This window comes from Rhinopithecus bieti, unplaced genomic scaffold, assembly GCF_001698545.2.
Source record: "Rhinopithecus bieti isolate Rb0 unplaced genomic scaffold, ASM169854v2 scaffold_6776, whole genome shotgun sequence".
Lineage (NCBI taxonomy): Eukaryota > Metazoa > Chordata > Mammalia > Primates > Cercopithecidae > Rhinopithecus > Rhinopithecus bieti.
The window spans coordinates 1374825-1389743 of NW_016805299.1; the positions used below are offsets into that span (position 1 = coordinate 1374825).

The 14919-nt window shown below is 49.0% G+C and overlaps 1 protein-coding gene across 5 annotated transcripts in view; it reads left to right on the forward strand.

Annotated features, from left to right (window-relative positions):
- The window catches only part of CAMKK2 (calcium/calmodulin dependent protein kinase kinase 2), a 56341-nt gene that overhangs the window by 27388 nt on the left and 14034 nt on the right, over nucleotides 1-14919 (forward strand). For all 5 annotated transcript variants that reach the window (XM_017872090.1, XM_017872093.1, XM_017872092.1 and 2 more), the window contains exons 6-11: nucleotides 2320-2453; nucleotides 5891-5927; nucleotides 11089-11110; nucleotides 11256-11344; nucleotides 13258-13457; nucleotides 14016-14069. In XM_017872090.1, coding sequence (XP_017727579.1) covers nucleotides 2320-2453; nucleotides 5891-5927; nucleotides 11089-11110; nucleotides 11256-11344; nucleotides 13258-13457; nucleotides 14016-14069 — 536 coding nt within the window. The remainder of the gene's footprint in view (nucleotides 1-2319; nucleotides 2454-5890; nucleotides 5928-11088; nucleotides 11111-11255; nucleotides 11345-13257; nucleotides 13458-14015; nucleotides 14070-14919) is intronic.

Below are 14919 nucleotides of genomic sequence, written 5' to 3' on the forward strand. Positions count from 1 at the left end.
CAAAAAAAAAAAGAACAAACAAACCCCATCCTAACAGTAGGACCCTGGTTTATCCTGCTTATCCAAACGCTGCACCAGGTCATGATCCTCACGTCACTGTTATCAATTTTTGACATCTGCTTCTGACTACTTCTGGTGACAGTAGAGGATTTCGCTTGCTTAAACACTCCTTCTTACCTCCTGTCTTAAAACAACAAATGGTGTCCTGTAACAATGTACCAGAGACTGGGTGGCTTAACCAACAGACATTTATTTCTCACACTTCTGGAGGCTGGTTCATAGTTAGCACCATCTCAGGCCGGGTGCAGTGGCTCGCGCCACACTTTGGGAGGCCATGGTTGGCAAATCGCTTGAGCCCAGGAGTTTGAGACCAGTGTGGGCAATGTAGTGAGACCCCTGTCTCTACCAAAAATTTAAAAATTAGCTGGACACGGTGGTGTGCACGTGTAGTCCTAGCTACTCAGGAGGCTGAGGCAGGAGGATCACTTGAGCCTGGGAGTTTGAGGCTGCAGTGATTCTTGATTGCGCCACTGCACTCCAGCCTGGTAGACAGACCCTTTCTCAAAACAAACAAACGTAGGTAGTGCCTTACTGCATCCTTACATGGCAGAGAAGCTAGACAGCTCTTTGGGGTCTTTTGTTTTGTTTTGTTTTGTTTGAGATGGAGTCGTGGAGTCTAGCTCTGTCACCAGGCTGGAGTGCAGTGGCACAATCTCGGCTCACTGCAACCTCCGCCTCCTGGGTTCAAGTGGTTCTCCTGCCTCAGCCTCCCAAGTAGGTGGGACTACAGGCGGGCACCACCACGCCTGGATAATTTTTGTATTTTTAGTAGACACGGGGTTTCACCATGTTGGCCAGGCTGGTCTCGATTTCCTGATCTCATGATCCGCCCGCCTCGGCCTCCCAAAGTGCTGGGATTACAGGCCTGAGCCACAGCACCCGGCCTGGGGTCTCTTTTATAATAGCACTAATCTCATTCATGAGAGCTCTACCCTCGTGACCTACTCTCCTCCCAGAGGTCCCGTCTCCTAATACCATCACACTGGGGATTAGGTTTTGACATATGAATTTTGGAGGAGCACAAACATCCTGACCATAGCACCTCCCTTTCCCCAGCAGGCAGTGGAACGCTCTCCTGATGGTCCGCTCCTCTGTGGACACACACCCACCACTTCCCCCTCTTTCCAGCTGTATGGCGCGTGTCTCCCATCTCCCCACGCCTCCCTTTTCCTTTGAACTCAGCTTTCCTCCTTTCACATCCTCCCTCTGACACCTGTACTTTTGCCTTTCCTTTTCCAAGGCTGATCACATCCCTGTTCTATTCTGTTAGTCACATTTAGAGCCTTACGTACATGGGATGTGTGCCATCGTGAGGGTTTTCGCTGTGGTCCTGTACATCCTTGTGACTGCCTATTATTTACTGCAGGATCAAGCAGTGGCCTGAGTGCCTCTCCCTTCTGTATAGCCTTTTGTTTTTCTCTCCTGATGCTTGCTTCTTTTCTTCTCCCTGGCTTCATTTTACGTCTGTGCTATTGCAGTTGTTTTTTTTTTCCGTAGTTTTCTTTTTTTTTTTCCCCGGGTTTTTTTTTGCCTTGTTTTTTTTAGTTTTTTTTTTTTTTTTTTTTTTTTTTTTAGATAGGGTCTCGGTCTGTCACCCAGGCTGAGTGCAGTGGCATGATCACAGCTCACTACAGGCTTGACCTTCCTGGGCTCAGGTGATCCTCCCACCCCAGCCTCTTGAGTAGCTGCGACCACAGGCACGTGCCACCATACCTGGCCAATTTTTTGTGATTTTTGTAGAGTTGGGGTTTCTCCTTGTTGCCCAGGCTGGTCTTGAACTCCTGGGCTCAAGCCATCCCCCGACCTCAGCCTTCCAAAGTGCTGGGATTACAGGCGTGAGCCACAGCGCCCAGCCGGCCATCTGTGCTATGAGTTAAGGAGTAAGAGTTAATGTTTATGTCCATTTTGTGAACTATAAAAACTGAGCCCAGAGAGGGGAAGTGATTGATCCACCCTGGGTGTTGAGATTGCTGAACTAGACTGCAGTTGCCTCAGCACTCCTGCCTTTCACTGTGGACTGGGGCATGGACTGGGGATGTGACAGGAAGGAGGGAATTCACAGGACGGCCGAGGGCTCCGCCCTCACTCACTTCCAGCAGCAGAGCAGACAGAGGAGGAGAGGGCTAGTTAAAGCCCCTGGTGGCAGCAGCCACCCCAGCCCTGCAGAGACCCTCCCCCTTTTGGCATCCCACCTGCAGCTGCCCTCTGTGGACGAAGGTCTCTTTGCCCTGACCCTGGGTCTGTTTTTGTTTCCTTCAGGTCGCCCCCCACCCCGAGGCACCCGGCCAGCTCCTGGAGGTTGCATCCAGCCCAGGGGCCCCATTGAGCAGGTGTACCAGGAAATCGCCATCCTCAAGAAGCTGGACCACCCCAATGTGGTGAAGCTGGTGGAGGTAAGGGTGGAGGCGCCGAGGAGGGAGGGAGGCCCTGGCTTTGTTAATACCCAAACACCCCGCTGCTGGTTTCCAGGGAGAGCCAAGTCACACCAGACCACTCACTGCAGGGCTGAGTTGTATTTACTGCTCCCTAAGACTATTTATTACTCACATTAACTATTTTTTCCCTTCTGTCTTTTGCCTGCTTTGTTTTTGTGTCAGATATTTATTGCTCTCATTTTACAGACAAAGGAATTGAGGCTCAGAGGGATCCCTTCACCCATTTCTGTCTCTTTGAAGCTGGTTCTCTTTCTACTTACACATATGGGTAGTTGTAGCGCAAAAGCAGCCACACACATGATGGAAACACATGGCATGACTGTGTTCCAGTAAAACTTTATTTACAACAACAAGTCCAGGCGCAGTGGCTCATGCTTGTAATCACAGCACTCTGGGAGGCCGAGGTGGGCAGATCACTTGAGATCAGGAGTTTGAGACCAGCCTGGCCAACATGGTGAAACCCCGTCTCTGCTAAAAATACAAAGCAAACAAACAAACAAACCAGGCAGAGGGCTGAATTCGGCCCACATGCCGTAGTTTGCCAGTCCCTGCTCTAGATCAGCAGTTCTCATACTTTTTGGTCTCAGGATGCCTTTGTACTCAATTAAAAATACAAAAAAATTAGCTGGGTGTAGTGGCGGGTACCTGTAATCCCAGCCATTTCGGGAGGCTGAGGCAGGAGAATTGCTTGAACCTGGGAGGCAGAGGTTGCAGTGAGCTGAGATCGTGCCACTGCACCCCAGCCTGGACGACAAGAGTGAAACTCTGCCTCAAAAAAAAAAACAATTTTTTTGAAGACTCAAAAGCACTTCCACTTATATGAGTTATATTTAGTAATATCTACCACATTATAATTTAAAACTGAGAAAATTTAAACTATGAATTATTTAAAAACAACAGGCTGGGCACGATGGCTCATGCCTATAATTCCAGCACTTTGGGAGGCTGAGGTGGGAGAATCGCCTGAGGCCAGCAATTTGAGACCAGCCTGAGCCACATGACAAAACCTCATCTCTACAAAAAGTTAAAAAAATTAGCCGGGTATGGTGGTGCACACCTTTGGTCCCAGCTATTCTGAAGGCCGAGGTGGGCGACATCACCAGCCCAGGAGTTCGAGGCTGCAGTGAGCCATGATTGCGCCACTGCACTCTAGCCTAGGAGACACAGTGAGACCCTGTTTCTAAAAAAGAAAAGAAACAAAAAGAGAACAATACGCTTATTATGTGTTAACACGAGTAATACTTTTTTTTTGAGACAGAGCCTTGCTCTGTTGCCTAGGCTGGAGTGCAGTGTCACAATCTCAGCTCACTGCAATCTCTGCCTCCTGGATTCAAGCGATTCTCCTGCGTCAGCCTCCCAAGTAGCTGGGACTGCAGGTGCGTGCCACCACGCCTGGCTAATTATTTTGTATTTTTAGTAGAGATGGGGTTTCACCGTGTTAGCCAGGATGCTCTCGATCTCCAGAACTCATGATCCGCCTGCCTCGGCCTCCCAAAGTGCTGGGAGTACAGGCGTGAACCACCGCGCCCGGCCAAGTAATGCATTTTATGAAAATAAAAGTAGAAGAGTGGCTTCGTTTTCATTTTCCCTTTTTTGGGTTACTGTTTGGCTTGATAGGAGACATTTGGATTCTCATATCTGCTTTTGCATTCAATGTGTTGTGACATCACATATCATCAGGTTTCTGGAAAACCCTGTAGACTAGTGGAGAATGAGAGTCAAAAAGGCAAATATTGTGTTCGTTTTAAAGTGAAAATAGTGAACCTTGTAAACTCCCTGAAAGCATCTTGGGGATCTGCAGAAGTCTCCAGATCATGTCTGGAGCACCTCTGGTCTAGATGACAAGGATTTGTCACTGTGCTGGATGTTCAGAGTGCCATGGGAGTACAGAGTGGGGCAGCCAGCTCACTGGGAGAAGCTGGGAGAGGCCTCTTAGAGGAAGTGATGTTTGAGATGGCCATGGTGGTTCCCTGGATGAGAAGTCACGGAAAGGCACTGCAGGGCAGGGAGCTGCATGTGGAAAGGGCTGGAAGCCTCCGTTTGGGGCAGCACACAGTGCCTTCAGGAGATGTGAGGGCTAGCTACCACCTTGCCTGGGACTCATCGGGTGCAGAACTCTAGGTGGACAAGGTCCTGGGTGTGCCTTCCCCACAGGGCATGGCTCAGGGCTTCAGGCTGCTTGCCCAGGCTCTGCCGAGGGTGCCTCCCTTTCCTGGGACCTGTTGTGTTATTGATCTTGGGTGGCTGGAGAAAGCGGACGTGATGGGGGAATAATCAGGGGGACTAATCTAGCCAGGGAGGCTGCATTTGTTTCTTCCCAAAGAAGAGAGATGGCAGTTGCAGGCCATCACCACCGGTCACACAATCTCGACTCACTGGTGCTGGAGTTGGCCGTTTTCGAGGAAGCCCAAGGGCATTTGGTTAGCGAAGGGCCCTGGGTCCTGGCAGGGCGTCTTTTCTCTCCACTGCCCTATGGCATTTGGCCTTTTCACCCAACAAGACTCTTTGCCAGCCCATCTGTTTGTTCATTCATCAGATGTTCCCTGGGCACCTTCTGTATGCCGTGCCCTGTACAGGACGCCACCGAGGAAACCAAGGTGAATGTAGCCTGCTGCCTGCCTTTTGGAGAGAGAGAAAGTGCTATGGCTGTTCTGAGCAGGGAGACATCATTTCCTGTGGGGGGAGGGGCAATGGGGAGGCTTCATGGAGTCACTTGAACCCAGATAGGATTTGAATTTTCACCCTGAACACCGCTGCCTCCTAGGAGATGGATTGGATTCTTTTTTTTTGTTCTTTTGAGACAGAGTCTTGCTCTGTCGCCCAGGCTGGAGTATAATGGCGCAATCTTGGCTCACTGCAACCTCTGCCTCCCGGGTTCAAGCGATTCTCCTGCCTCAGCCTCCTGAGTAGCTGGATTACAGGCATGTGCCACCACACCCAGCTAATTTTGTATTTTTAGTAGAGATGAGGTTTCTCCATGTTGGTCAGGCTGGTATCGAACTCCTGACCTCAGGTGATCCACCCGCCTCGGCCTTCCAAAGTGCTGGGATTTCAGGCGTGAGTCACTGCGCCTGGCCAGAGACGGGTTGGACTCTTACTCAAGCATGAGATATTACCGGTGGGGTATTTTGGCCCCTCCCTTTTGCAACCTCCTTTCTGAGTGTTCACATCCTTGAGGATCAGACAGAGGCATTTATTTTCCGAATAGCCATTAGGATCTTACACTCTGGGGGTTTTCCCTGTGCCCTTCATCTTAACTGGGAAACACACTGCCAGGTGCAGCCCTCCTGTTGGCAAACGCAGCCACGCGGATGCTTCTCCTCCCTGCTCATATCTATTCTCTCTCTTTCTCCCCCGCTGTCGGTCTCCTGCCTGTTCCGTGTGTCTGTGCCAAGGTCCTGGATGACCCCAACGAGGACCATCTGTACATGGGTAAGGAAACCCTTTTCTTCTGCCACTCTCACCGAGGCACCACACCTGCCAATGCCCAGGGGTCCTCTTGAGGCAGCCTGTGCCCTGGCACCTTCCACCAAAGACAGCTTTCGCTTCCCTGGTCCAGCTGGCCCCACTGGAGGCCATACTCCTGGTTGGGATCAGGAGGTGGAAGGGAGTTCTTGCTGGAACTTTATCTGTATCTCCTATTCATTCATTTGCATGTATTTATTTTTTTGAGTCAGGGTCTTGCTCTGTTGCCCAGGCTTACAGTTCAGTGGTGTGATCACAGCTCACTACAGCCTTGATCTCCCAGGCTCAAGCGATCCTCCCACCTCAGCCTCCTGAGCAGCTGGATTACAGGCATGAGCCACCATACCCAGCTAATTGTTAAAATTTTTGTAGAGACAAAGTCTCATTATGTTGTCCAACCTGGCCTCAAATGCCTGGGCTCAGGAGATCCTCCTGCACTGGCCTCCCAAAGCATGTATGTATTGACCACCTCCTATATGGTGGGCACTGTTCTAGGTGGTACATAGAAAAAAGGTAGAAAAACAATTCTAGATTTAGTTTAACATTGTATAGGAAAAACTATCACCAGCACCCCAAACTCATGATTTCATGGGTATTATCATCTAGCACAAGGCTAAAAAATTAAAAACTGAGTCAATTTAAAGAAAAACATTAAATAAATAATTTATGTGGCATATAGGTATGGCCAGATTATAAACATAGTAGGCAAATAAATGAAGTTTGGGGAGATACAACAGAAATCACAATATGTCAAAAGTCATTTTGGTCCAGGATGGCATTCTTAGCATAATTCTCTCACTTGGGACCCCAGATCCAGGTCAGAATGGCTTTGAGCTGTTTCTGAGGCGTGCCTTTGTTCATTCAACACATGTTACAGTTTGTCAGACCCTGCTCTAGGTTCATCAGGGACAACATTCAAAACCCCCCGTCCTTGGGGAGCGCGCCTGAGTGTGATGCATGGGTTTCGAAAGTGACAACACCGTAACAAAACAAAAACCCAAGCAGGGCACGAGGGGCCGCGAGTTTTGGGTTGGGGGATGGAGAAATACAGTGGCTCCCCAAGGAATGTCTCACCAAGGTGACATTTGGGCAGAACAGTAGGGACCAGGTGGCAGAAGGTGTTTTACAACATTGTAAAGAACTTGGATCGGACACAGTAGCTCACCCCTGTAATCCCAGCACTTTGGGAGTCCGAGGCAGGTGGATTACCTGAGCTCAGGAGTTTGAGACCAGCCTGGGCAGCATAGCGAAACCCCGTCTCTACTAAAAATACAAAATTAGCTGGGCATGGGGTGTGCACCTATAATCACTTGAACCTGGGAGGCGGAGGTTGCAGTGAGCCAAGATGGCGCCACTGCATTCCAGCCTGGGCAATGAAGTGGGACTGTCTCAAAAAAAAATAAAATAAAATAAAATAAAATTGACTTTGACTCTGAGGGTGATGGAAGCCATTGGGGGGTTTGAGCTGAGGGGTGGAATGAGTATAAAAGAGCATGGCCCAAGCCTCAAGGAACAGTTTCCTGATTTACTTGAGCTGGGCAGCTGCAGGGACAGTTTTTCACTCCTCGAGGTGGCAGTTGCAGAAAGGAGCCATGCTAATTTAGGGTATGTGATTCCAGTGGTTTCGAAAATCCTGACACGGTTATATTTTACTTTCCAGTCATAGCTGTGTGAGCCTGAGACAGACAGGGCAGTGCATGAGGCCAGGTAGTAGGTATCAGGAAGGGTCTGCAGCTACAGGCCTGACATGCCAAGGGCAGAAAACTCAGTCCAGGTGCGGTGGCTCATGCCTGTAACCTCAGCACTTGGGAGGCTGAGGTGGGAGGATTGCTTGAGCCCAGGAGTTTGAGGCTGCAGTGAGCTACGATTGTGCCACTGCACTCCAGCCTGGACGACACAGCAAGACCCTGTCTCAATAAAAAAACAAAAAACAAAAAAGGTTGGGGAGGGGGCTGGGTATGGTGGCTCATGCCTGTAATCTCAGCACTTTGGGAGGCCGAGGTAGGTGGATCACCTTAGGTCAGGAGTTCGAGACCAACCTAACCAACATGGTGAAACCCTGTTTCTGCTAAAAATACAAAATTAGCCAGATGTGGTGGCACATGCCTGTAATCCCAGCTACTTGGGAGGGTGAAGCAGGAGAATCACTTCAACCTGGGAAGCGGAGGTTGCAACGCGCCGAGACTGTGCCATTGCACTCCAGTCTGGGTGACAGAGCAAGACTTTGTCTCAAAAAAAAAAAAAAAAAAAGGTAGAAAACTCCATCTCTATTTCTAGAGGTTAAAAAATTCCCACCCACTGCTCAGCCCCAAAAGTGGTTGAACTGTCAGCGACTGAAAATAGACCTGTTTCAACAGGCCACCCTCCCTCATGCCACCGGATTTATGGTGCTTGGGTGGGTGGGAGGATGGTGCCGAAATTCATGAAGCTTGCAAGTTAAGACTTAAATAACCAAGGCAGGAAAGGCCAGAGCTGAGGGGGCCAGCGTTGGGTTGTCTGTAGAAGCTGCACCTTAGCAGCATTGCCTTTGCTTTTAACTATAGCCTGAAGCAACAGCAAATCTGCCCTAACTCACGCTGGTTGACGAAACTGAAGACGGGGAAGGCCTGGGAGAGTTCAGTTCTTTTCCTGATCAGAACCTTTTTTTTTTTTGAGAAGGAGTCTCGCTCTGTCGCCCAGGCTGGAGTGCAGTGGCGCGATCTGGGCTCACTGCAAGCTCCGCCTCCTGGGTTCACGCCATTCTCCTGTTTCAGCCTCCCAAGTAGCTGGGACTACAGGCACCCACCACCTCGCCTGGCTAGTTTTTTGTATTTTTTTTTTTTTTAGTAGAGACAGGGTTTCACTGTGTTAGCCAGGATGGTCTCGATCTCTTGACCTTGTGATCCTCCCGTCTCGGCCTCCCAAAGTGCTGGGATTACAGGCTTGAGCCACCGTGCCTGGCCTGATCAGAACCTTTAAGCCTTCTTTTTGTCTGAGTAGCTTCCCTGTTCCCCTTAGCCACCTCAGCCCTTGGACAGCTTTGAAACAACCCTTTGGTTTCATTAAAAAAAAATGTTTTTGCCTGTAATCCCAGCACTTAGGGAGGCTGAGGTGGGCGGATCACCTGAGGTCAGAAGTTCGAGACCAGCCTGACCAATATGGTGAAACCCCATCTTCACTAAAAATACAAAAAATTAGCTGGGCATGGTGGCAAGTGCCTGTAGTCCCAGCTACTCGGGAGGCTGAGGCAGGAGAATTGCTTGAACCCGGGAGGCAGAGGTTGCAGTGAGCCAAGATGGTGCCACTGCACTCTAGCCTGGGCAACAGAGCAAGACTTCATTTCAAAAAAAAAAACAGTTTTTTAAAATTTTTGTGGGTACATTGTAGGTGGATATAGTTATAGGTTACATGAGATGTTTTGATACCAGCATGCAATGCATAATAATCACATCATGGAAAATGGGGTATCCCCTGTGGTTTCTATTACATGCTCATCTCATCGTGGGTGTATGATTCCAGAACAACAAGCAGCCCCAAAGTCATTCTCCACTGGATTTTGAAATCGACTGTGCTCTTTTTTTTTACTTCCTAAAGTACAGCCTTGTATTCCCAGTTATGCTTGTCATAGCAGAATCAAATTAAATAACTATACCACGTGATCCAGCAATTCCACTCCTAAGTATATACCCAAAAGAACCGAAACAGATATCCACACAAATGCTTGTACACGAATGTTCACTGCGGCACTTCCCAATAGCCAAAAAGTAGAAACAGTCCATATGCCCCTCAACAGATGAATGGACAAAGAAAATGTGGTCTATCCATACAGTGGAATATGATTCAGCCATTAAAAGGAATGAAGCACTGATCCATGCACCAGTGTGGATGAACCTCAAAAACGTGCTAATGATGCTAAGTGAAAGAAGCCAGGCACAAAAGGCCACATAGTGTACAATTCTATTTATATGAAATGTCCAGAACAGGCAAATCTATAGAGACAGGAAACAGATTGGTGGTGGCCAGGGGCTTGAGGGAGGGAAGAATGGGGAGTGACTGCTAATGGGGATGAGGTTTTTCTTTTGAGGTGATGAGAATGTTCTGGAACTAGATAGTTGTGATGCTTGCCCAACATTGTGAATATACTAAATGCCACTCAATTACACACTTTAAAATGGGTAATTTTATGTTATGTAAATTTCATCTAAAAAAAAATTGTTTTTGAGGCCGGGTGCAGTGGCTCAAGCCTGTAATCCCAGCAACTTTGGGAGGGCCGAAGACAAGGCGGATTCAACGGGGTTCAAGGAGATCGAGGGACCATTCCTGGCTAAACACGTGAAAAAAACCGTCTCTACAAAAAAAAAAAATACAAAAAAACTAGGCGGGCGAGGGTTGGGCGGGCGCCTTAGTCCCAGTTACTTGGGAGGCTGGAGGCGAGAAATGGCGTAACACCCCGGGAGGCGGAGCTGCAAGTGAGCTGAGAAATCCGGCCACGCACCCAGCCTGGGCGACAGAGCAAAAGACTTCTGTTCTCAACCAAAAAAAAAAAAAAAAAAAAAAAAAATTGTTTTTGAGACAGAGTCTTGCTCTGTTGCCCAGGCTGGAGTGCAGTGGCACAATCGCAGCTTACTGCAACCTCCACTGCCCAGGTTCAAGTGATTCTTGTGCCTCAGCCTCCCAAGTAGCTGGGATTACAGGCACCAGCCACCACACCCAGCTAATTTTTGTATTTTTAGTAGAGATAGGGTTTTGCCATGTTGGCCAGGCTGGTCTCGAGCTCCTGACCTCAGGTGATCCGCCCACCTCGGCCTCCCAAAGTGCTGGGATTACACTGGTATGAGCCACCATGCCCAACCCCCTGCCTTGTTTTCTTTGATCAGTGGATCCTGGGCCAATTTGAGCACTAGAAGTCAAGCCAGACTGTGGGCCTGGGGACGTCAGAAATTCCTGGTTCTTTGCCTTCTGATGGAAATTTAGCAAAGCAGGACCTTGGCCAGCTTGGTTCAGTGGACTGTTCCTCTCCCCAGCTCTAATATTAGTTTCTGTCTTTCTCGGTGTTTCTGGAGGTGGTTGAGAGGTGGGGAGGACAGAGAGAGAGAGAGGGATGTTCAGTTTCCCATATAACAGTTTCACTCCCTTTTCTTCCCTACAGTGTTCGAACTGGTCAACCAAGGGTGAGTGTCCCAGCTCCCAGCAGGGGTGATGTGAGAAGCTTCTCGAGCTGTATAGCTGAGTGAGGTGCCACCGGGCTCTGCTCATGAGAGAGGGCAAGGGCCAGGCGGGTCTGGTTTGTGTTTCATGTGTGTATCGACCTTTCAGGCCCGTGATGGAAGTGCCCACCCTTAAACCGCTCTCTGAAGACCAGGCCCGTTTCTACTTCCAGGATCTGATCAAAGGCATCGAGTACTGTAAGCAGGGCCTGCGGGAGGGCTCTCACCCAGTGGGTAGTTAGCATTCCGAGCGTGGGTGCAAATTGGAAAGTGTCTCTTTTCTTCCTGGAGCACAAGGAGGTGGGCGGGTGGATTGGGGTTCTCTAGAGGAACAGAATTAATAGGATATATTTATATATAAAAAGGGGAGTTTATTAAGTATTAACTTAACACGATCACAAGGACCTTGCAAGCTCGAGGAGCAAGGAGAGCCCATCTAACTCTCAAAACTGAAGAACTTCAGTCCGATGTTTGAGGGCAGGAAGCATCCAGCATGGGAAAGAGACATAGGCTGGGAGGCTAGGCCAGTCTCCCCTTTCACGTTTTTCTGCCTGCTTTATATTCACTGGCAACTGATTAGATTGTGGGTCTGCTTTCCCCAGCCTTCCCCAGCCCGCTGACTCGAATGTTAATCTCCTTTGGCATCACCCTCATAGACACACCCAGGATTAATACTTTGTATCCTTCAATCCAATCAAGTTGACACTCAGTATTAACCATCATAGTGGGAAACAGAATTGTGTGAGATGCAGAATCAGGGCCAGCTGCAGAGAGCCACTCTAGGGCCACGGCCCAGGTGAGCCAAAACCCTTCTTCCTGCCACTCAGCAAAATGAAGAGCAGTAGCAGTAGTGACCATTTAGCACTTTCTATGTGCACCAGGCACTGTTTGGGGCTCTATTTTTTATTTTTAAATTTTTTGTCTCTTATTTCTGCCAGTGACCCTGGGATCAGAGTCCTGTTCACCTCCTGTTACCTGAGCTTCCTTATCTGTAAATGGGGATAACGTATCTCTCGCCAGGGCCGAGATCGGCCAGTACACATCAGTGTTTGATTGGCAGGCGTCCTCTCTGCTTCTGCTTGTTAAACATCTTAGTCTTTTTTTTTTTTTTTTTTTTTTTGAGATTCTTGCTCTCTCGCCCAGGCTGGAGTGCAGTGGCATGATCTCAGCTCACTGCAACCTCCACCTCCTGGATTCAAGCGATTCTCGTGCCTCAGCCTCCCAAGAAGCTGGGATTACAGGCACATGCCACCATGCCCGGCTAATTTTGTATTTTCGTAGAGATGGGGGTTTCACCATGTTGGCCAGGCTGGTCTTGAACTCCTGACCTCAGGTGATCCACCCACCTTGGCCTTCCAAAGTGCTGGGATGACAGGCGTGAGCCACCGTGCCTGGCCAACATGTTAGCTCTTATCCCTGCCTGTCACATAGGATGATTATGAGGTTTAATTAAATGTAAAATGTGAATGTGAAACACCTAACGCAGGGCTGGGCCCCTCACTTGGTGCTCTGCAGAGGGAGCTGCTGCTGCTTTTACTGAAATCATCTTCATCATCATCACCACCCCAGAAACGGCAGCTGGGTCTTCCAGGCCTTAGAACTGGCTTGTACTATCGACTGATATCCAGCCAGGAGGAGTTAGCCAAGCCCTCAGTTCTGTGTAGTTCACATTTCAAATCGGCATGCTCAGGTCATTGTTGGTTTGGTAAATCAGTTGAGTATTGGCTGTTGGTAAATTAAACTATGTTTCGCTGTCATTCTCACTCCTGGCTGTGAGCCAAGCCCAGCAAAAACTTTCCATGCACTGTCACTTGTGACTTAATAAATAACAGGCAATTACGAATTGCTGTTGGCAGTGTTCATGTGTCACTGTTGGGAAGGGGTGGGGTGATGGTGGGTTGGGACTTCCTTGAAGACACTTTCCCCCTCATCTTTTACAGCCTGTCCGTGTGTGGCAGGTTTGGGGAGCAGAAGGTTGGAAAAGGCCTGGGTCTGTGGGAGACAAGGCACCAAAGGGTGCCATGCCTGTGTCTCCAGGCCATGTGGCCGCATAGAGGTGCTCACGGGGTTTTCTTGCCCCTATCTCCCACCTGCTGGCTACGCCTCCCCAGTACACTACCAGAAGATCATCCACCGTGACATCAAACCTTCTAACCTACTGGTCGGAGAAGATGGGCACATCAAGATTGCTGACTTCGGTGTGAGCAATGAGTTCAAGGGCAGTGACGCGCTCCTCTCCAACACCGTGGGCACACCTGCCTTCATGGCGCCCGAGTCACTCTCGGAGACCCGCAAGATCTTCTCTGGGAAGGTAAGCTTGGGCCTGCCTCAGCCACAGAGTTCTGCCTGTGTCAGTGTCTTTTGGGTTGTAAGCAGCAGAAATCCAACGCACATAGGCTTACACAGTGAAGCCTCTGGATCATGATACTGAGGGGTAGGCGTCAGGCTTGGCTAGATCCAGGGACTCAGACAGAAACCATCTCTCTCCATCTTTCAGTTGTTTTTCTTATTTGGTTTCCTCCACAGGTGGGTCAGGCACCCAGGGACCAGGTTACTTTCTATCATTTGCCAACCTCAGTGGCAAGAGCATTCCTTGTTCTGAATAGCTCCTGTGAAAACCCTGGGGTTGGCTCTGATTGGCCCAACGTGGGTCATGTGGCCATGCTTGAGCCATTCACTATGGCTGGGGGTAGTTGTGCTCTCATTGGCCTGGCCTGGATCCTGTGCCTGCCCCAGAGCCTAGGAGACAGGATTGGTCTCACCCCAACTCCAAGGGCTGAGAGTCAAGAGATGGTTCCCCAAAGGAAAGCTGGAGGATTGGAGGCTGGACCGCCCCTTGTGCCCTCACACTAAGCTCTTTTTCTTGCAGGCTTTGGATGTTTGGGCCATGGGTGTGACACTATACTGCTTTGTCTTTGGCCAGGTAAGAGGGTGGGGTGTCCTGTCTCCTCAGTGCTGCTGGGTAGCCCCTGGGTTAATAGTCACCCTTGCAGGGAGACAGTACTTACTTAAGAGTTATTTTAGGCTGGGCATGGTGGCTGATGCCTGTAATCCCAGCACTTTGGGAGGCCGAGGCAGGCGAATCACCTGAGGTTAGGAGTTGGAGACCAGCCTGGCCAACGTGGTGAAACCCCGTCTTTACTAAAAATACAAAAAATTAGCCGGGCGTGGTGGCACGTGCCTATAGTCCCAGCTACTCAAGAGCCTGAGGCAGGAGAATCGCCTGAACCCGGGAGGTGGAGTTTGCAGTGAGCTGAGATTGCGCCATTGTATTCCAGCCTAGGCAACAAGAGCGAGACTCTGTCTCAAAAAATAAAATAAAATAAGATAAGAGTTATTTTATTTCTATACCTAGATCTCAATGTGAAAAAGGATGCCTTCTCAAATGTACATGTGTATGTATGTCATAATCATATCTATGAAAAAATGATCTGTTAAAACAGAAGGACTGCAGAGGCTCTAGAGTTTATAAATAGTGATAAATTTAGGGCAAGGACAGCAGTTCTGCCACCTCTCGCATTTCTGAGCCCAAGACAGACATCACTAATCAATAACCGTACTTGTTCCTCCTGAGCCTGATACTGCTCTGATGTTCTTTCCATCAGGGTATTCCTAGAAGCTCTTGTCGGAGGGGTAACACTGGAATGGAAGTTAAAAGCTGTTTACCATTATTGATTTAGGGAGTGCTCTTTGGGCTTTTCTGTTGTTGTTATTTTGTTATTATTGATATCTAGGGGCTTCTCTTTTTTTTTTTTTTTTTTTTTTTTTTTTTT